A 23,310-nucleotide genomic window follows, 5' to 3' on the forward strand; every position below is an offset into this window, starting at 1 on the left:
TACAAGTAGGATTGAGCCTCTTTGACAGAAGTACTTAGAGGTGATCGAGGTAGGGATCCATTGGTTTAGATAAATATATATATGAACTCTAAATGTTAAGGTCCTCCTGAGCACTGGTATAGAAAAAGTTAAAGAGGGTAAATATGGAAGCTTGTGCTAATTCATTAAACTAACTTTTTATATTTAAGTAACCTAAAATTTACCTAAATGCTGATGAGGAACAAATTCCACCAGATGCCATCTTTTGTCTTGTCCTTGAATAAATGGTGTAATTTTCTATAAGATGTCCCTTCTTCCTTCCTCCCATCTTTTCTTTCAGAGATGTCCTATTGAATAAATGTTTGAATAAAAAGTTCAGCATATTTTAAGGTGCATAGATTTCAAAATATTTGTACATATTTAAATAGATGAGGCAGTGTTCTCTTCTGAAGAACTTAGGTTTTTGGTTCTTAAATGGAAAGAACTGCCATGCAGTGTTAGAGTTGTTCAGTTAAGATAAAACAACCTTAAGTCAGCCACCCTGCCTATCCTGTATATTGTACGGATTGGATTTAACACACAATAATACATTAAACTACACATTTATAAAAATAAATACAAAACAACATGTGCAGTATAGCTGAGTTCATGGTACCGTAGGAACCTTGCCTCTTCCATTTCCCCTCATTTTACTTGTACATTAATTTTTCATAAACATAAGTTCTTTGCATGTAATTTTAAGATTTAAGAAAAACAATTGTAAGTCTTAGGCAACTGAGTGGAGTCCATTTTGGTTGACATGTGCCTCTTAACAGTTGTGGGAAAATGGGCAATTTGGTGTTCGTTTGTGCTGCACATACACATATATTATGGGCCAGATCCTCCGCTAGTATAAATTAGCATAGTCTCATTGAATTCCTGCTGAGAATCTGCATGTTTGTGGACTTAAATTATTTTTTCACTGCTTCAAACTGCATTTTGAAAGAGTCCTTTTTATGAACTCAGAACGCAGTGCTCCTTAGCAAAGGCTAACTATGTAAAAAGTTTGAACTTTCAAAGTTAAACTATGCTTGAGATTATTACATGGGAAGCGGGAGAGAATCAGTTTTATTTTTTTCATCAAACCCAGGAAAATCCATTGCCCAAATTTAAACTTCAAAATTAGGATGAAGCCTGGGGCTGAAGGAAAAATTTTCTTAAAAAAAATTAGACAAATATTCCACATGGCCAGCCATAATATTGCCCTGGCTAACCTCAACACTAATTACAGCAACTTTGCAAAATGTGCTCTGAAAAAGCAGCTGATTGTGCATGTTAAATTGTATCAGTTAGAAATATATTCTATTTTTTAGCTTCTAGAACAGAGATGGGCAAACTACGGCCCGGGGACCACATCCGGCCCGCAGGACCGTCCTGCCCGGACCCTGAGCTCCTGGCCTGGGAGTTTCGCCCTCGGCCCCTCCCCTGCTGTTCCCTCTCCCCTGTAGCTATGCCGCCGCGCAGGCAGTGGGGCTGCAAGCTCCTGGCACTCTGAGCGGCATGGTAAGGGGGCAGCGCATGCGCGGCGGTGGGGGGCTTGGGTAGGGGGTACCGGGGGGGCAGACAGGGGACAGGAAGCAAGGGGGCAGTTGGATGAGGCGGAGGTTCTGGGGCGGTCAGGGAACGAGGGGTTGGATAGGGTGTGGGAGTCCTGGGGGGGGCCTGTCAGGGGGTGGGGTGTGGATAGGGGTTGGGGCAGTCAGGGGACAGGGAGAGGGGGGGGTTGTATGGGGGGTGGGATCTCGGGGGGGGGGGCAGTTTGGGGCAGGGGGTCCCAGGAGAGGGCAATCAGGGGACAAGGAGCAGGGGGGTTGGATGGTTCTGAGGGGGACAGTCAGGGAGCCGGAAGTGGGGGGGGTGAATGGGGGCAGGGGTGAGGGCCAGGCTGTTTGGGGAGGCACAGCCTTCCCTACACGGCCCTCCACACAGTTTCGCACCCCGATGTGGCCCTCGAGCCGAAAAGTTTGTCCACCCCTGTTCTAGAAGATATAATTAACTTCTGTGTTCTTCTCCAAAACTTTAATTTTAAAATAAAATTCTTAATCCCTGCACTCCTATTGTTCCTTTGTTTTACTTTTTAAAAAAATGAATTTAAAAAATAAAATCAGATGGCCTAAAAACAGTGTTTCTCTTCACTCAGTTTGCTTAGGTCAGGTCTGCACCAGGAGTGTCTTGCTATGTCAGTTAAAAAGAGTAAGCTGCGTTCTTAGTGCTATACCTTAAACCACCCTGTACTGCCCCTCCCCCATCCCGTGAAATGACTGTGCAAGTATAAAACACAGCTTTGCTAATACAGCTGTGCCCACAGCAGTGCTGTCAGCATAGTATGCTGGCATTCCCGTACCAGTAAACGCTCCTCATGTGGACATGGTCTCAGCTTTCATTTGAAAATACAGCAAGTTGCTAGTTGTTATGCTTGGGTGGGGGAAACCCCCAAAAATATGAGTTGAGTGTAATCAGTGAAGAGAGAGGTATGTAAATCTGCAAAGAGGCTGGAATAATAGCTCTGAGAGGTGCCTCATTCATATCAGTGAGGAGGCTAACTATGATGCCTAGTGCTGATCATTTAAATGTAGTCATTGTTAATTCATTCTCGTGTAAGAAAAGAGGGGATCACAGATCTGCACAGTTTTCTGTGAGCGATGTCGCATTTTGGTGAATTCTACCACTCCCAACTCCCCCCTTCCCCTCCATCCCCCTTAAAAGAGCTAAGCCCAAGGTACATAGCAGAGCCCGTGGACATATTCAAGCCCCACCAAGGGGAGCTAAGCTCAAGGAGCCCAAAGAACACATATGATCATGTTTTGAACGTCTGTATGATCTCCTGTGACTGGCAATTCATTTTGGCAACTCACATGGGTGAAGCTTATTTTGTGAGCAGAGCTTGGAAGAATACCACTACTTCATCTCCCCTGTCCTTCCCTATTTGACCCCTAGATAAAAGTACTGAAAGGTTCTTGTCAATTTGAAAAATGAATAATTAAATTAAACCAACTTTTGTAATTCTAAACTAAAATGTAAATTGTTCCATTGGTCTGTCGGAATGTTTAGCTTTCAGCCTTCTCCTCCTTTAAGGCATATTCCTTCCAAGTATAAAAAACTGGAAATACAATCCTGCCTACATGAGGAAGTCTATTATATAAATGCCCCAGAACTTCATTAACACAGAGTTAAGGTTGCCTGCTGGTGCCTTGTGCCCTTTCAGAATGTGGAGAGTGGCTCAACGTAAACTTCTGAAAACCAGGAAATACAAAGTTAAGGTACGTGCCCCCAACTCCTGCAAGACAACCTTAACTCTGCCCTCTGCCAAGCATGCCAATAACACACATACTAGCATTCTGACAGGTTTCAGAGGAGCCGCCGTGTTAGTCTGTATCCGCAAAAAGAAAAGGAGGACTTGTGGCACCTTAGCAACTAACATATGTATTTGAGCATAAGCTTTATGCTAAGCTTTTTTGTGTAGCTCACGAAAGCTTATGCTCAAATAAATGTGTTAGTCTCTAAGGTGCCACAAGTCCTCCTTTTCTTTATACTAGCATTCTGTCACTTACAGAGAACATTTTGGGAACAGAGCACATGAGCATTGTAGAACAAAATCCAACAGTTCTTTTTGCTAAGACAAAACTCGTGTTTAGGTCTGGCATAGCTAACAGGAACTATCTACACTTAAACATCGAGTCTGTTTCACACAAACCATTTTAGACTTGCTAAATTTAAGCACTCTTAGGATTCCTTACCTTGAGGATTCCTTCTGAGGCATTGCCTTGTCCCTCACTAAGCCCCATAGACTGCTGTCACATAGATCACCGGGCAATCCACACAGCAAGAACATGCCTGCGCACTTCTGCTGACGCAACCTATGGAATTCTGTGCTGAAATGATGCAGACTTGGACACTTAAGGTATGCATGCACCACTTGTCCTATCACAGTGCCAAGCTGCTCTAGCTAATCTCTCCACCATTCAGCACAGCTACACCTAACACAGTGAATGCAATAAATGCTGTAAATCGATTTGTGGAATGCAGCACAAAAATGGTGTATTCCATTAGTCCTTCCTCAGTCTGTTTGTTATAGATTGACGATTTAGGGCTAGAAAGGATTATTAGATCATCTAGTTTGTCCTCCAGTACATCACAGGCAATAGAACTTCATCCAGTTACTCCTGTGTTGAAGCTAATAACTTCCAGAAAGGCATCTTGTCTTGATTTGAAGACTTCAAGAGATGGAGAATCCACCACTTTCCTTTGGTAGGTTGTTAACCGTTGCACTCCCTTACTAGATGTTTCCCAGAGGCTACTGTCCACTCCAGAAGGGGTGGAGTTAAGGTTACATTGCAAGGGTGGGGTGGGAGTGGTAAAGTTTGACTTGTATCATGTGGTGTTGTGTGCCTTTCTGGTTAGATCGGAATCGGACTTAAATCATTTGAAATTCAAGGATGATGCAAGACAGGAAAGGCTGGCATAATTTTAATTTATAAAACATGTCTGATACCAAATTGAATCTAACGTGAACAAAATTAGGCTCACCATATTTTTCTTTCACAGTAAAAATTTAGTCAGTATTTTAGTTACTGTTACTGAAAATGTTGAGGGTCTTTTTTAGTTTCTTCATCCACATCAACATGCTCTTTGACCATTGAAGGGATAGAGCTTTAAACAATTCCCATCCATTGCGCTGGTGGATTTGGTCAGACTCAAGCCACGTTTGGAAAGTATGGCTTGGTAAGGAGGTGATGCTGCTGTTAAATCATCTCTTCATCATACTTGATTAACCTGGTCAAAGGCATCATTGTGTATTTTTGTTTGTTTGTTATGATTGAAGTTGTTACTACTGATTACGAGTAGCACCTAATTTGATTAGGTGTGATGTACAGAGCCATTAAAAACAATCCTTTAAAGTTTAGATTTTATTGGCCAGGATTTTCAAAACCTACTGGTGATTTTTTGGGGGGGGTGCCCCATTTGGAATGCTTCTAAAGGGGCTGACTTTCAGAAAATGGGTGCTCTATACCTTCTGAAAACCAGACTCCTTTAGAGGTATCTCAAATTGGGTACCCAAAATCACTACTGTTTTGAAAATCTTGACCAATATATTTTGTTTTGAGAATGTGTGAAATCAATAGCTATGTAACACATCTTAAATGTTCTGTGTTTGATAACTTATTTTTTACATCTTGCAGGTTTTAAACTTTTACTTGATGTGTTTGGTGTTATGCATGGACCAAAGGAAGAATGTGTTAAAGCTCTGAAGAATGGCCGTTTGGTGGCTATCTCGCCAGGTGGAGTTAGAGAAGCACTCTTTAGTGATGAAACCTATGTTCTTGTATGGGGTAATCGTACGGGCTTTGCTCAGGTGGCCATTGATGCAAAAGTGGTGAGTGTGTGTGGAGGATCACAGAACAGAAGCAAAGAAGGTTAGATTTTTAGGTCTTTCTCTGGGGCTAAAGCTGTTTTTCTCAGCACTGTAAAGCAAATGTTTATAAGTTATAGACATATCATAAATATGCTCTTACAAAAGTTAGGAACTAAATTATATGATTCTATCTCCTCTCCTGTTTCTCAAAGAAATACTTAATGCATGCTTAGTTGTATACTTTTTTAATTTCTTTTTTGTCTGATATTGAAATTCAGCTGACTTTCATTTTCCACACGCTGATGTCACAAAATTTTAATAGTTCGATAGTGTATGTAGGATTGGAGTATCTTTCCTTAAAATGCTAAAAAACTATTGGTGATATCATCCTAGCATTTGTTTAATTGCTAAGTGTCAGAGTCCAGTAACCAAAATCTGAGTGCTTCTGTGGCTCAAAATTATTAGTGTGACTTAACTAAATGACTTCCATCTTCCATACAGTACTAAACTGTTCTACAAGATGTTACAGATGTTTATCTAAATTCTTAGGAAATGTGAGACAAAATAGTTTGTCTCACATGTGAGAAATATGCTCATGTAACTAATGCTGGTGTAATGATGAGGGGTATAGTAGTCACATGTGGCTACAAATGCTAGCTAATGGGGTGTGTGTGTGTGTATTTATGATGTGGGTATATGATAAGAGAGACCAATTTGAGATTAAATAACCTGTAACAATAAAGGTGTCCAAAAGCTTTTGTCATTTGACAGCCTTATATCAGTTTCTACAGCATCATTAACAATGTATGGATAGCAAAAAATGTTAAATGTTAACATAACACGGCTGCTACTCTGAAAAATAACTCCCCATAGTTTGCCCCAGCAAATGATTCCTTATATCCCTAGTCATGATGCTCTACCCAATTTCATTTAGGTCTGAGACAGTAACAATGCCTACACATATATTAATCAAATCTGCAAATATTGCACATGTGTAATTGCTAATTTAAGTCCAGAAGGCTACTCAAATGAGTAAACTCACACATGTGCAAATGCTTGCAGTATCCCTTTCTAAGTGCTGCAGGGGTTCTAAAGCAATATGTGATTTTAAGAAGATTGACCGACTAACTCTACATTAGCAGGTGGTATCTTCCAATTTGGACCTTTCAGTACTATGGTAAAATAACAGGTAGAACATTGTGTTGCTCACTGAAAAATCAGCTGTCTGCCAAATGTATTTATCAAACAAGTTGCACATTTGTTTTCAAATAAACACTATGTAAAACAGCCTTCCACATATTTACATTAAATTCTTACCTTTCTTTTTTCTCATAGCCCATCATTCCTATGTTCACACAAAATGTTCGGGAAGGAATTAGGACATTAGGAGGAATAAGTAAGATATAAAATATCTATTTTTCTATTTTTAATTTCCTGTATATGTTCAATCTCCTTACCTCAGTAGAAATACTCTTTTTAAAATCTGTGTTTAGATATGTCATATGGTCTTATTTCTCGGGGGGGGGGGGTGGGGGGGGAGAGAAGTCACTATGCTTTAGTGGTATAAACTGAGGTGGAATTGTATTGTCAAATCTTAATATTGGTGGTGGATCAGATGATCTACATTATTCTTTGCATAGTGACAGGTGTTGATAAAGGAACCTGCTGCTGAATTTGCATGTAGAAGAACGAGTTTTTAGAATAATACATTTCTCCTGCATTAACATGTCTGCTATGCCTACTGTGAGTTTTCTGTTCTCTGCTGGGAGGTAGACCAGCTCTAATGGTTGTCACCAGACCTCCTTTTCCTCTAGAACATTTGCAAAAAAAAGTTTTTAATGCTGCCTACATTTATTTAGAGGTGGAGAAAAAAATCTAAACAGTTCAACTTAATTTTAATCCATATCTAGTTTCTAATCAGGCAGAAAACGTGTGTGAAAATACATATGCGTTCTGCCTCTCTCTTTCCACTTACCCCTCCCCCTTCAGTTATTCCAAAACACACACGGAGTCTGAACAGTCTCCTCCTAGGACAGCTAGATGACAGGATCCCTGCTGAGCTACTAGTGCAGGTTGCATTAGACACACCTCTCCTCCAGGCTCCTCCATATTTGTCTGTGTAGTTCCTTCGGCCTCAACCACAGCTGCTCCTTCTCCTGCTTCACAGTACTACAGGCAAAAAGCAATATTTCCTCCTGACATTGTCCCTGATCATGACTGAAAGCAGAATTCTGGGCAGAGAGAGCATGGGCATCAAATGGAGAAATGCAAGGTAGCCACATGTTCTCCATGCACTATAAAATAGACATACAACCATTAACTGATGCAGTATTCAAGATTCATAGGCCAGAAGGGACCATTATAATCATCTAGTCTGACCTCCTCCTGTAAAAATGGCATATGGTAGAGGTGGGATTCAAACCCACCTCCCCAAAAAGACTGGAGCCTCTATCCACTGCCTTAGGCCAGGCTACCAGCATAGGAGAGAGGCCAGCTCCGGAAGGCATCACTGGGAATGAAACCCAGGAGCTCCTTTTCACTAGAAACGCGCTAGCTAAGCCATGGTGCTACCCTCTGTAATTCTAAAGATACAGGCCCAAACTTGGCTTTTGCAAAAAGCTCCATCCCTGGAAGTGCTATAATCTGTAGTGCCTTGGGAGTTTGTTTCTATTCTAGGAAGAAATGGGGTGGTTTCGATCTAATGTCTTTCCTGCTATTTGCAGTAGGATTAGTAGATATCTTAGAGAAATTTAGTTAACTTATTATTGCTGTATTTTGTCCTTTTATGTCTACCAGTCGTTGCTTTCATTACATTTGGACTTTCTTAGGTCTTAATGCTCTGTACACAAAACTTAATAATCCAGTCACTGATGATTTTCTTATCCCTTTACACTGTGTTAAACTAAGTTCTAGTCTAAGGTCACAGGTCTAGTACTGTCACAGCTTTGAGACGACCCCACTCTGGTGCCCTTGAGATAAGTGCTTTTAAAAAAAAAAAAGTAAAATAAATAAGCATATGATGGAGGTCACTTAATGCTGTCTACTGCATCTGATCTTGTCTCCTAAAAATCAAAATATAATATGCCATATACACTCTCACTAGTGCAGGATGGCTCTTTGATCTTCCACATGGTGGGGACCAGAGCAGTAGGTTTTTTGTGTGTGCAACTCTGCTCTCTCACCCAGGCCTCTTCCGATTGAGGGATTCCTTTCCCTTCCTTTCAGACCCTAAATACCTGAAATTCAGGTAGCTAGTTCTATTCTAAATTTTAGTCTTCTATAGGTTCTTATATTGCCCTTATTACCCTATTATCTTTCAGTAGTGTGTTATGCAATGTGATTAACATCTATCATGTGTGGTTCATTCTCTCCTTCTCCTATTTTGGGGGCCAGGGGGAAGAGGTAGGGGTGTGTGTGTGCACGTGTGCATTTTAGTTTGGTAGGGAGTTGTTTTGAAGATTTTTAAAAATAAATATTTTACATCCCCCCTGATACGAATCGATTGAGGAGGGTCTCCTAGGGGTGCCTGTTTCCTTTTCTCCTGTTAGATATTTCAGGGGAGGGATTGCTGTCCTGTCTGCACCCTTTCTTCCCTCCAGTCATACCCCACCTCCACAGGATTTTGAGGAGGCTATCTACTAATCTGAACTCCCATCTAAAGTAGCTCTCCTTGTCCTTACAGTGGCAGTCACTGGATTACCTTCTGCTGTTGGCAGAAGAGAACTGTAAAAAACTCCCTTCCAGGCATCATAGCAGAGGGTTGAGATTATTCTTGTTTTGGCTGTGACTCTTCCATTTTTACAAAGTGAAGATCAAGGGTAGAATAGCACTTCAAAGATACTATTGTTCATTTGGGAACCTGAGATCAGAGGCCTGGGTTTTTCTTCGAGTGATTGCTCATGTGTATTCCACAATAGGTGTGCGCCACGTGCACCGGTGCTGGAAGTTTTTCCCCTAGCAGTACCCGTAGGAGGGAGCCCCCCCTCTCCCCGTGACCCCTGGAGCGGCGCCTGCCTGGCGAGGTATAAGGGCGGCTGCGCTCCCCCCACCCTCAGTTCCTTCTTGCCGCCAGTGAAGGTGCGTCGGAACTGCTCAGCTCCAGCTTTGCTGCAGCGTGTCCCCCGAACTCATTTGTTCAGTAGTACCTGTAGTCAGTTAGCTAATTCAGTTAGTTTAGTTAGTCATTTGAGCCTGGGCCAGGGCATGCACCGTGCCCCAGGCTTTAAGTCGTGCAGCTCTTGTAGGCGCTCTGTGCCAAGGAGCGATCCACACACGGATTGTCTGCGCTGCTTGGGAGAAACCCATATCAGCGAAAGGTGCAAGATCTGCAAGTCTTTCAAGCCCCGGACTAAAAAAAGAAAGGGACATTAGGCTCCGGGCCATCCTGATGGAGTTGATGCTGGCCCCGACCCCAGCACGCCACTCCGAACTGGTACCTGGCACAGCGGTGTCAGTACGTGGAGACCTTCTGGTACCATCATCCAGTCGGCACCACTCCCCAACCATGGGGCACACCAAGAGGACTGGAAAGACTCCCTCTTCGCAGTGGCACCAAGGGAAGTCTGGGACAGAGGGTAGGCCCATGTCGGATAGTCCTCTATGCCCATCGGGCCCTAGGCCTCTGACTCACGTTGAGCGGAGTAGCCCTGCCGGAGCAGGCCTCTCCTGATGTCCAGATGCCATCTACGCCCGAAGCCCTCTAGGCAGCCAGGGATGTCATGTCCATGCCGGTGCCTGGAGCTCCGCCGATGTCAGCCTGACATTCCAGAGGCAAGCCGCTGCTGGGATCACTGCAGTCGCCACCGGCCCGGTACCAGTCTCAGTCAAGGGAACGTTCCCGACACCACTCACTGCCCAGACTGTCCAGATGAGTGCTGTCCGACCGGGACTCCCAGCACTGCTCATATTCACAAAGCAAATATCAACGGGACCATGGCAGACGCCGCCAACGGTCCTTGTCTCGCAGGAGATACTGCAGTCGGTCGCGGCACGATCATCGACGCCGTTCCTGCTCAGACTCCCGTTCCATGTCTCCGCCAAGGAACCGTAGCCCCAGGTGTCGATAGCCGGCGTCTCTCCGACGCAGGTCCACCCGTTGAGGCCGTTCACGGAGCAGCTACTACCATCGGTGCCACTCCTCTGCTTCAAGATCACGGTCCCGTGGCTGACGTAGATCCCGGCACTGGTCCAGAGGCAGTAGCGGATCATACGCCAACCCAGCCTCCCCTCACAGCCGCCCGTCTACAGGCCAAGCTAGCCAGCCCGAATAGCTGGCCCCGCCAGTGCCTCAGCAAGTGCAAGTGCACCAAGTGTCGTGGCCGGCCCAGTGGTACCAGTGGGCACCGTGGCCTCCGGCGCAGCCCCTGGTGGGGGCTCGCTTGGTGGCAGGGGGCCTCGGAAGCACCGTCAGCGTCCATCTTTTAGACCGCCAGAAAAAAGGTCGGTGGGACCTGTGTCTTCGGTACCGTGCCCGGAGTCTGACCAGATGTTGGATCCTCTGGTGCCGGACGACACCCAAAGCACTGCACCGGCCTCGCCTCGTCCGGAGGAGCTGATTGCAGCCCTGCCCTCCTCCATCCCACAGGAGGACTACCAGACTCACCAAGACCTCCTAAAAAGGGTGGCAGCGAGCCTCCGCCTCCAGGCTGAGAAGATGGAAGAGCCCTTAGACTCCCCCTGTTCAATGGGCTGTCCTCTTCAGCACTGGGCAGGGTGGCCTTGCCACTCCATGAAGGGGTGGCAAGAATTTCAAATGCCCTGTGGCAAACTCCAGCCTCATTGGTTCCCATCTGTAAAAAGGCGGCGCGCAAGTACTTTGTACCCACGAAGGGACACGAGTATTCGTATACCCACCCGACGCCCAACTCCTTGGTGGTTGAGTCAGTCAACCACAGGGAGCAGCAGGGGCAACCAGCTCTGATCCCCAAGAACAAAGACTGTTGGAGGCTGGATACTTTTGGGAGCAAAGTTTATTTATTGTCAAGCTTTCAGCTACGAGTAGCAAACCATCAGGCTGTCCTGGATCGCTATGAGTTTAACCTCTGGGAATCCCTCCCCAAGTTTGAGGGCTCCCTCCAGGAGCGCGATAAGAACGAGTTTAAGGCGCTCGTGGAGGAAGGGGCGGCAGCCACAAGGGCATCCCTGCAGGCTGTTTCGGATGCAGCGGACATGGCTGCATGGTCCATGGCCTCAGTGGTGTCCATGAGACGGGCATCATGGCTTCTGCTCTCTGGGCTCTCCAGCGAAGCGCAGTTGTCAAGGCAGGATCTCCCTTTCGACAGGAAGGCTCTGTTTGCTGAGGAAACAGACACAAGGCAGCATGGCATGAAAGACTCCCGATAACCCTCCAGACCTTGGGCATCTATGTCCCTCCTCCGGCAAAACCGAAGCTGCAGCAGGCTCCCGCCCAGGCCGCCCTCCTGAAGTATGAGGCCGCCCACGAAAAGCAGCGGGACTGTAGAAAGCACCTGCAACGGCAATCCTGGCCCTGGGTCTTCTAAGGTCAAGCAGGTGGGCAAAAGGTGTTTTTGACGGGACGCTCGGGGGTACCCCGCCAGTTCTCAGCATGGACCTACCCCCAATAAAGCTCCCTTTCTCCAATCGGTTGTGTGCTTTCCTCCTGGAATGGTCGCGGCTCATCTCGGACTGATAGGTCCTCAACACCATCTCCTGAGGTTACACCCTTCAGTTTACCTCCTCCCTGCCCAACTGCCCTCTGCCCCCGTTCCTCTTGGGGGACCCCTCTCACGAGGCTCTGCTTGACCAGGAGGTGGGGTGGCTCCTGGACCTAAAAGCTATAGAGGCGGTGCCCAAGGAGTTCCTGGGCAAGGGGTATTACTCCCGGTATTTCCTTATCCCGAAGGCCAAAGGGGGCTCAGGCCCATCATGGTCCTGCAAGGCTTGAACCACTATATGGTGAAACTCAAGTTCCGCATGGTTTTCCTGGCCTCCATTATCCCCTCCCTGGATGCCGGGGACGGGTACGCTGCTCTCAATCTACAAGACGTGTACTTCCACATCCATGTATTCGAGGGGCACAGACGCTTCCTCCGTTCGTGGTGGGATAGAGTCACTACCAATTCACGGTCCTACCGTTTGGTCTGTCCGCTGTCCCCAGGGTCTTTAAAAAGTGTATGGCGGTGGTAGCGGCCTACCTCAGATGCCAGGGGGTCCAAATATTCCCATATCTGGACGACTGGCTAGTCAAAGGCACCTCCCAGTTGCAGGTGAGGGATCATGTGGCTTTCCTCCTGTCCACATATACTGCCCTGGGCCTGTTTGATAAACAACGCCAAGTCCACATTAGTCCCGGTCCAACGCATAGGGTTTCAGGTCGCTACTGGATGCAACGTCGGCCAGGGCCTCTCTCCCACCAGACAGGTTCGAGACCCTGAAAGGGCTCATTGACTCGGTCACAAGGTTCCCGGTGACGACAGCCAGGGCTTGCCTGCAACTGCTGGGTCACATGTCTGTGTGCACAGATGTGGTCCGTCACGCCAGACTGAGAATGAGGCCCCTCCAGCTCTGGCTGGCCTCGCAGTTCTCCCAGCCATGGACAGAATGGACAAAGTCCTCACCGTGCTGAACTCGGTGATCACCTCCCTGCAGTGATGGTCCGCCCCAAACAACATGCTCCAAGGGGTCCCATTCAGGGACAGGGCCCCGTTGTTGGAGCTGGTGTCTGACGTGTCAGACCTGGGTTGGGGGGCCCATGTGGGGAACTTTCAGACCCAAGGCCTGTGGTCTCTACAAGACCTACCCCTTCATATAAACGTCAAGGAACTCAGGGCGGTGCAACTGGTGTTGTATGGCCTTCCCTCGCACCTGGAGGGCAAGGTAGTCAGGGTCCTCACAGACAACACGGCCTTGATGTTCTATATCGGGGTCGGCAACCTATAGCATGCTTGCCGATTTTTAATGGCACGCTGCTGCCTGCCAGGTGCCAGCCACCGGCCCCGCTCAGCCTGCTGCCGAACCCAGGCCGGGACCCCGGCAGGCAGCAGCGTGCCATTAAAAATCCTGCCCTCCCTGGCCCGATCTTCTCCGCCACCCCCCGTCCCCGCCCCTGTGGGGGCAGGGTGAAGAAGCTTGGTCCTGCTGGCTGCTGCTGCAGAGCAGGCAAGGTCCCCCTTCCCCCGCCTCTTCCCCCAGCATGCTGGGGTCCTGCCCCTCCTCCTCTCTCTCCCTGCCACCGGTTAGCTGATGGCCCTTGCGAGGGAGGGGGAGAAGCGGAGCTGCAGCGCGCTTGCTGCTTCGGGGAGGAGGTGGGGACGGGGCCTTGGGGAAAGGGGGTGGAATCGGGGCATATCCTTTCCAGCCCCCTGCCGTGAGCCGCTCTGGGCAGGGGGCTGGGAGCACCCCCACGACCCTAGCCCTCTGCCTTGACCCCTGCATCCCCCTCACACACCCCAGCCTCCTGCCCTGACCCCTGCACCTCCCCATGACCCCACCCCTGAGTCCAGCACTCCCCCCACATACCCAGCCCCCCCGACCCCATGCCCTGCCTCTTGCACCCCCCACATTTCCACCCCCAGCCCGAGCATCAAACAGGAGCTCCTGCACCACCCCCACATTCCCATCTGTACCCCTCGCACCAAATGGGAGCTGCCCTGGTAACCACTTCACACCCAAACCTCCTGTCCCAACCCTGAGCCCCTTCCCTCATTCTAGCTCCTGGCCAGACCCTGCACCCCAACCTCCCAGCCTGCTCCTTCACCCCCAACCCTGTGCTCTGTGCACTCCCACCCTCAGCTCAGTGCAGAGAGAGAGGAAGAGAATGCCCTAGAACCAGGGAGAAGATAGGTACCCACTCTATGTGGGCAGGGCTGGGATCCCTGGGATCCAGCAGCGGGCTAGCAGGAGCTGGTGGACGGAACCCCACACCGGCAGTGGGCTGAGCCGCTCAGCCCACTGCTGGTCTGGGGTCCTAACCGACGACCCTGCTCAGCCCGCTGCTGGTCTGGGGTTTTGGCTGCCAGCCCCTTGGCAGCCGGGGTCTCGGCCTAGGTGAACGGAACCCCAGTTTGGCAGCGGGCTGAGCGGGCCGGCGGCATAAAATCAGCATTTTAATTTAATTTTAAATGAAGCTTCTTAAACATTTTGAAAACCTTGTTTACTTTACATACGACAATAATTTAGTTATATAATATATAGACTTATAGTGAGAGACCTTCTAATAAAAGTTAAAATGTATTACTGGCACACAAAACCTTAAATTAAAGAGAATAAATGGAGACTCGGCACACCATTTCTGAAAGGTTGCCGACCCCTGTTCTATATCAACGGGCAAGGCGGGGCCCGATCCTCTGCCCCAGTCTGTGGGACGTCTGTATAGCCCATGACATCTACCTAAAAGCCTTCCACCTGGTCAGGCCAGCTCCTCTACGCCTTTCCCCCATTCCCTCTGATCAGCAGGGCCCTGGAGAAAATAAAGAAAGACAAATCCAGGGTCGTCCTCATTGCCCCGGCATGGCCCAGGCAGCACTGGTACAGGACCCTCTCGAGGCTGGTGGTAGCTCTGCCATGGCAGTTGCTGCTCCACCCAGACCTGCTCTCTCAGGACCAGGGCCGTCTCTTCCATCCCAACCTAGCAACGCTTCATCTTATGGCGTGGCTGCTCAGTGGCTAGGAAAGGACATTCTCGGAACAGGTTCAGCGCGTCCTCCTTGAAAGTAGACGGCCCTCCACTTGCCACTTCTATGTGGCGAAGTAGGCTCGGTTTTTGAGGTGGGCGGCAGGCCAGGGTGTTTCCCCGATGGCCGCCCCGATCCAGCTTATCCTTCATAACCTCCTGCACCTGAGGGCTCAGGGACTGGCGCCCTCGTCAGTCAGGGTACACTTGGCGACCATATCAGCCTTTCATCCCCCAGTGCAAGGACACACAGTGTTTTCCCATGCTATGACCGGCCGGTTCCTTAAGGGTTTGGACCATGTCTACCCATATTCCAAGGCCCTGGTTCCACAGTGGGACCTAAACCTCATGGGGGCTCCGTTTGAACCACTGGCCACATGTTCCTGGTCTCACCTCTCGTGGAAGGTGGCCTTCCTGGTAGCTTTCACGTTGGAAAGGCAGGTCTCTGAGCTCAGGTCCCTAACCTCTGAAGCGCCATATACGGCTTTTCATAAGGACAAGGTCCAGCTCCACCCACACCCCGCGTTCCTCCGAAGGTGGTCTCCGCCTATCACATGGGTCAGGACATTTTTCTGTGAGTCCTCTGCCCCAAGCCTCACGCAACTAGTGAGGAACGCAGTCTCCACATGCTCGACATGAGGCAAGCTCTGACTTTCTACCTCAAGCAGACCAAGCCGTTCAGAAAGTCTTTGCAACTGTTCGTCACCTCGGCTGAGCATGTGAAGGCTCAGCCGATTTCCACTCAGCGGCTTTCTAAAGCGGATCACTTCGTGCATCCGTTCCTGTTATGAGCTGGTGGGGGTTCCTCTGCCTCCCATTGTGAGGGCATAGGCCTCATCGGCTGCCTTCGTGGCCCACATCCCCATCCAGGACATTTGTAGGGCCGCCACTTGGTCTTCGGTTCACACGGTCACCTTGCACTATGTGATTGTCTCCCAGGCCAGGGATGATGTCGGGTTCGGCAGGGTGGTACCCTGTCCTGAGAACTTGTGAACTCCTACCCACCTCCAACAGATATAGCTTGGAATCACCTATTGTGGAATACACATAAGCAATCACTCAAAGAAGAAAAGACAGTTATCTTTTTCGTAACTGGAGTTCTTTGAGATGTGTTGCTCATGTCTATTCCACATCCCACCCTCCTTCCCGTCTGTCAGAATGGTCTGGCAAGAAGGAACTGAGGGTGTGGGGAGCGCAGCCCCCCTTATACTGTGCCAGGGGTTGCGGGGGGTGCTCCCCCCTACGGCTACTGTGAGGGGGAAAACTTCCGGCACCGGTGCATTTGGCGAGCGCGCACACCTGTTGTGGAACGGACATGAGCAACACATCTCGAAGAACACCAGTTATGGAAAAGGTAACTGTCTTGTACTTTACAAGTTAATTTATCTACTGCCTCCCAAAATACAAATTAATATTTTTTTTAAACTAAAACACAGGATTATTTAGGTTGATATATGAACGTCTTCGATTGCCACTCGTTCCTCTATATGGAGATTTTCCAGTCAAATTTCGTACATACATTGGAGATCCTATTCCATATGATCCAAATATAAATGCTGCAGAACTGTCTGGAAAGGTAAGGTTTGGGGTTTATTTTCTACTTGCAATATTGAAACCGTTAAGATTTAAAATACTAGTAGCTGAAAGTCCTTGCTGTCATGAAGCCACGAGTGTTTAAAAAAATAAATAAATAAAAAATAGATGAGAACTCACAAATTTGACAGTAAGAGATTGTGAATCACAGTGATGATTGGACCTAGTGAACTGTGGTTGTTGGGCCAAGAGATCCACCATCTATGCAGTATCCCTCAGACAGCCTATGAAATTATTGTATGCAAATTACCTGTAGAGTAAGGGTGGTGATATCACAGCGGCAGAGGATTCTTGGCAAGGCTATCACATGGGTGTAATTCATAAATTCAAAATGGCTGAGAACTTAAAAATTGGACAGTAACGGACCACAAATCCCAGTGAGGATTGAAACTGGTGATATTCTAAACAAAGAGATCCATCCACCATGCTTGTAGCTGTTTCTATCCCTTCACACTGACTCAGCAGAAACTCTAGGCTTCAGAGCGACATAAGGAGAGAGTGACAATCCTGGAAGCTTATTACAATAAAAGCTGTTTTATCCAACATGTTGGGGGAATTGGGGTGGGGGGGTGTTGGGTAAATGAAAAATGCCGGTTAACTAAGAGGGAGGGAGTTTGGGTGGGGTATTGGGGAGAGGGTGGGGGTGCGGGGCGTGGGCTCTGGGAGGGAATTTGGGTGTGGTGGGGTGGGAGGGAGTGTGGGGTGCTGGATCCTGGGGGCACTCAGTTCGGGTGGCTCCCTGTAAGCGACGACCTGTCCCAGCTGCTCCTAGGTGGAGTCACGGCAGGTGGCTCTGTGTGCTGCCTCCACCCACAGGCGCGTCCCCGGAAGTTCCCATTGGCTGCAGTTTTCAGCCAATGGGAGCTGCGGAGCCAGCGCGCAGAGCCACCTGCCGCGCCTCTGCCTAGGTGGGCGCCCCCTTGATCCAGCACCCTGAGCCTCCTCCTGTGCCCCAACCCTGTGCCTTGAGCCCCCTCCCACACCCAAACTCCCTTCCAGAGCCTGCGCTTCACATCCCTCCCATGCCCCAAGAGACTGCTGGCCCTGTGCCAACTGGAGTATAAACCGGACTTTCAATGAAGATCAGAAATTCTGGTTTATAGAGCTTTCTGGTTGGTGAAGTGCTGGATAAAACAGCTTTTACTGTATATATAGGTACTGGAAGTACTTGTTTTCAAGTTAGTGATTTTTATCATAGAGTATGGTAATTAAGTGTTACATAGTGCAGCGAGGCCCTCTAACACACATCTATAGTTGTTACATCCCTGTCTTATGTTGTCAGAATTCATGATAGATTTCTTCATTGTTTGATTCTTGGTACCGCCTCTGTCCTATGCTGATAGCTATAATATATGAAATGGATGTAAGGAAGTTCTGGCACAGAAATAGGTTCTAGGCCCCTTGAAACAGTGTGTGGTGTTTATTTGGATCAGAATGACAGCTTTTCTTAAGTTCCAGTGTGAATTCTAGTCTGATGAAAATAGCTGTAGTTACCTGTTCATGAATGTCATTACATTTGTCCCAAAGGAGAGGTCCCTCTATTTCTTGGCTTATGTAAAAGAAAGCAGCTAAAAAACGTTAAACGCACCAGATCTGCTACTGAGAATTATGGATGTTAACAGGGAGTAAAATCACATTAAAGCGAAGTGATCTCTTCGCCTCCAGCTACACATTCTAGTTCTTTGTCATCTTAAGTGTCTGACCTACAACCACACAACATGCACAAGCTCTTCAAATTTAGTATGTTCATAGATGACTAGTTCAGTCATCTTTTTCTGTTTTATGGTCTATTACTGTTTTATGTTCACATAATTATGACTAGCTTTTGTGAGTGCAGAGTACAGGAGGCCCTCAGATCTTTGGTGGACTGGCAGGTATGAATGGTGCAGGCAATAGCGACTTTAGGTCAATAATCAGAAGTTCTTCAAATATGTACTTATAAAATAAGCATTCTGAAAGGAGATCATTCACTATCTCATGAAAGTTTTTGACTGTGTCAGTATCAAATTGGTTGGTCTCATTAGCTGGTTTGCTCTCCTTGAACATATTTATTGAAAGATGACATAGCTGATAAATGTTTGACTGTGTTACTTGAATCCCATCTAACTAAAGCTCAGATATTTTTCCCCCTATGGTTTGCCTAAAGCACTAGTCCTGTAAAGCTGAAAAGCTAGTGGGATTTGGAAAGGGAGGCTTGCTATTTGTCATTTAAGGGAGTTGTACGTCAGACTTTGATATCTTTTTACTTAGTGCCTGCCCATATTTCCTCCAATCCTAAATGGAGCCTTCAAAACCTGTTTGACTGTCTCCCATGACAACTTGACCAGTTAATCAAAAGGGTTCGGATATCGCCTGAAATCTTCAGATAAACAATGTACTATAGGTGTACTTTCCCATTATGATAGCTATGAGACATCATTAGCTTAATTTCTTTATATTTTTATGGAAACTTTACATGTTTAGACAGTTAGGTGAGTGAGCATGTACTTTTCAGTGGTGCTTTGCCATTTATACTTCGTATATTTACTTATCAAAGGTAGATACATTAAGGATCATTGGCATCTGTAAAGGAATAAATTGTAAGTGGTTTCTTTGTAAAAGATCCCACGCACGTTTCCCCTGGTTTTAATTTAAAAGTAGGTATTGCGCCCTGGATTCTGGAATCTTTAGTAGGATGAAAATTTATTCTAGGAATTACTGTATTCCAACTAGTGTAATATAAAAAGAACAGTTAATTTCCTTGCAATTTCTTTTTCTCTTAACAGGCAAAGGCTGCAATCCAGTCTTTAATAGACAGACATCAGAAAATACCAGGAAACGTATTTAGGGCTTTAATGGAACGATTTGAGACACAGCAGAAAGAAGACTAGTGTATGGTGTATAACAAACTACACATTTACTTGTAATATTTTCAAAACTGTTTGTAACATATTATTATCCTCAAAATTAATTATTAAATGCATTGTCTTAATGATATTTCTTTTTTAATGCAGATGTTTTCGGTATAGTTTAACAAGAGCTGTGAGCAATGATTTTTTTTTCTTCCCCCAGTGATCAATATCAAACTTGAGCCCAAACTTGCAATCTTACTCACGTAAAAATTTCACTAAAGTAATTAGCTTTCAAGTGCAATCCTATACTGAAAAATAACTTCGTAAAAATGACGTTGGAGGCTTCCATATTCATAGTCTTTTGATAATTTCCATCTCAAATTTGCAGGTAAAAAAAATGTTTTGTCTAACTGCCAAGCCTGCAAACTCATGGCGGATTCTGACATGCAAGCTAGATTCTTTCTATCTAAATACCATTACCAGTAATAGAGGTTCTTCCAGCCAAATAAAGCCCTGAACTACACCTATGAAAACCCATTTTCTTTAGATTATGTCCTTGGCTACACCTGTACAAATTTAAATTACATAAGAATGGCTATACTGGGTCAGACCAAAGGTCCATCCAGCCCAGGATCCTGTCTACCAACAGTGGCCAATACCAGATGCCCCAGAGGGAGTGAACCTAACAGGTAATGATCTAGTGATCTCTCTCCTGCCATCCATCTCCATCCTCTGACAAACAGAGGCTAGGGACTCCATTCCTTGCCCATCCTGGCTACGTTCAAAGCCATAGACAGGTGTAACTAGTCACTTAGCTTTCTTTACATGCAGAACCTGTAGCCCTGGTGGTAATGCTTCAGCTGGAAGGTATCCAGCTTTATTGTTGGAGCCCAGAAAGAGTTTGTGGGGCTGGAGCTTTATTAGAAGAGAGAGAGAGAAAGAAAGAAAGAACCCCCAAGAAACTGAGCAAACTTCTTACAGAAACCAGTAAGACACAATACATATAGAATCCCATAATGATATTTTTTATGAAGTAATTTTTCAGGGTAAAACCACATGGCTTTTTTTGTCCCTGACTAAAGACTGTAGGCCTATAAATCTGTGAACTGAAAACCAGATCTTGTTTTGGCACAGTGAACTGAATGCCTAATCTTTTAGAAAGAAGGATTGAGTAATATTCAAAACTGCAACAGTCAAAATTTTTAATTATATTACAAAATAGAATGCAACTTGTAATGTTCTGTTTTCAGAGTTTCTCCATATTCAACAGTATAAACAGCCTTTATAATTTTTGTATATATATATCTCACTAAACTATTTTTGTAGAAAACTATATACATTTTTTTTTTTTTTTTTACACATCAGAATTACAAATTGACTCGCCCCCAATTATGCAACTCAGCTAATACCCTCATTGAAATGAGTGAGGGGATTTGCCTGAAGAAGGAGTTGCTGGATTGGGCTAGTTTTGTTCATTGACAATAAACTGAATTTTTATCTGAACTGAATCACTGACTAATGCATGAATTGTCTGAATAGCAAAATATCTTAAATATTTCCTGTAGATAAGTACTCAAACTGTAAGTGACTATAAGATCAATGTCTGGAAGTGTTCTTTAGTTGTAGGAGGCCATCATCTCCTGGTAGGCCTCTTTAAAAACAAAACACTTTTAAAGAGGTGAAGAGCAAATCCCTTTCACTTAACTGTAACAGTTTGGTTAATTCCTGCAAACACTTATATGCACATGCCTTACTTTACACACAACTTAGTCACATTGATTTAAATGGGACTTATGTGCATATGTTTGCAGTATCAGGGTTTTATATTAAGTGTAGTGTCATTGTATGGGGGAAACAAACATCATCTGTACATTATAAGATCTGCATAAACAATTCATCTCTGTGTACACTGTAGTGTTCTGTTTGATTTAACATGTTTAGTTAAAATGTTTAAGCTTGAAAAAAATCATGTCATGTGAAAACAAATGCCCTTTCCAAAATCTGTTGATCTGTGATCTCCTTGAAAACTTAAGGGGACACTATCATGATCTAAGAATAAATTTAATGTCTTGTTCTGTTTAATGCATTAGACCATTAAAGCTGAGAATTTTTACTAAAACTTATTTTTGTGTAAGTTAGATATTTTATTTTTGCATTTTTCTCAAGGTAGACAATGAACACAGACTAGCTAATTCGTAGTTACCTTTCAGAATGCACTAGGGCAGTGTTGCACTGTTGGGATTGCACACAGTATCGGGGAACACTTAATAATTTTTTTTCATGGGAATTAAATGAGAGAGGGGGGGAGAGAGAGAGAGACCTATTATCTTGGTCTTAGATTTTGAAAAACTTGCTTTTACTTCACATGGGGCCAAATTTGACCTGCCTTTGTCCCTTTAATTTAAGAAGTATTCAAACCTGAGTGTCAAATCAAATGCAGTATCAGTACTTTTTAGATATTAAATAAACTTTTTGTTTATTTAGGCTTTTCATATTTAATTCTCTATTTGTGATATGTACTGTATAAACATACCCTACAGACAAATAAAACTGAAATTACAGCTGGAGTATACTCTTGAAATTACTTTATGCTCACTGTATATGGATTAAGTGTGAGAGTATGTGTAACCTGGCCCTCTGAAACTACCAGTGGATCTGAGCAGCAGAGTAGAAAGTGCCCAGTTGTGGGGGAGGAAAAAAGAAATTACTAAATTAAAGGAATAAGAGAAGATTGAAAGAATGGATGGGAAAAACATTGCTAACTCTTCTGGGACTGTGCAGTAGGTATTGCCAGGGGTGACTAGTGATAAGTAGCTATTGTGTTGTGTGTCAGGAGCAAGTTATTAAAAGAATGCTTTAGTTGCCTTCAGGCTGGATGGCTAATAACTACAAATATTAATTGCATAATCTGCTGAACAGAAGGTAGTGGGTTTTTTTCCCCTCTTTATTTCAACTGTAATTTCAATTTATAAAAAAGACAGGAATTTTCATACAGGTAGAAATGTAGTACTGTCACACTAAAATGGAATTAGCACTCTTTCCCCTGAAAATCCAAAACCTTTCACCGGCCAGTTTATTGGCTGCTTTTTACTGGCAGTTAGTACTCATCCAATAGCAGATTTAGTGACACCAAGGTTACTGTAATTTTAATATTGAATCTCTAAACTGAAATCATTTATATTTTGACAGAAGATGGAAGCTGGAGCAGTTCATCATGCTACCAATGTAGATCCTGTTTAAATAATGAATTATGCAATAGATTTTGTGTTGGGTTTGCTGTACAGTATGCCAAGGTGGCAGTTTATACCACTATACTCTGTGAAAGATTTGCTGGGGCTAAAGTGGAGTTTTTCCCATTGCAATGATAATTTTTACACAGTTGATTATTGCTAACCTCTATAAACTTGTCGTAAGCAGTTAGCTTGAAAGACGAAAAGTACACAAGTGATGAAGTAGGTGAAGACGGACAGCTCCTCGCAGAGGAGTATAGAACAAACCATACTTAAGTAGGGGCTGGGATTTTCTTTTCAATTGCTGCAACAAATACAGTTCTTTGAATGTGTGTCAGTGTGGAATCCACTGTAGGTGCACATGCACCTCATCCATACAAGACTGGATTTTTTTGATTAGCAGTGTCTGTTGTGTCCGCACATACGTCCTGTGCTACCTCATGCTGTCACACAAGAGCATAAAGGGGGACCTGGCCATCTCTCGATTCCCTCTTAGTACCCATGGGAGCGAGACAATCTGGGGAGTGTCCAACCTGCTAGTTCTTAGCTCAGGCTGAAATTCAAAATCTTCTGCAAATCTGCAAAACCGCTTCCCATCTCTGTCTGTTCAGCAACCATCTGGACTGAACTTTGTTGGTCAGACTCCCCTTTACA

At 45.5% G+C, this 23,310-nt stretch overlaps 1 protein-coding gene across 2 annotated transcripts in view; it reads left to right on the top strand.

Moving 5' to 3' along the window:
• Nucleotides 1–21,993, top strand: part of LOC144261105 (DGAT1/2-independent enzyme synthesizing storage lipids-like) — a 42,764-nt gene extending 20,771 nt beyond the window's left edge. For both annotated transcript variants that reach the window (XM_077810264.1, XM_077810262.1), the window contains 4 exons: nucleotides 5,199–5,392; nucleotides 6,707–6,767; nucleotides 16,439–16,578; nucleotides 19,361–21,993. In XM_077810264.1, the coding sequence (XP_077666390.1) occupies nucleotides 5,199–5,392; nucleotides 6,707–6,767; nucleotides 16,439–16,578; nucleotides 19,361–19,465 (500 nt within the window). In that variant the 3' untranslated portion in view covers nucleotides 19,466–21,993. The remainder of the gene's footprint in view (nucleotides 1–5,198; nucleotides 5,393–6,706; nucleotides 6,768–16,438; nucleotides 16,579–19,360) is intronic.
• Nucleotides 21,994–23,310: the final 1,317 nt, after the last annotated feature.

The sequence above is a fragment of the Eretmochelys imbricata genome, chromosome 2, assembly GCF_965152235.1.
Source record: "Eretmochelys imbricata isolate rEreImb1 chromosome 2, rEreImb1.hap1, whole genome shotgun sequence".
NCBI classification, from domain to species: domain Eukaryota; kingdom Metazoa; phylum Chordata; order Testudines; family Cheloniidae; genus Eretmochelys; species Eretmochelys imbricata.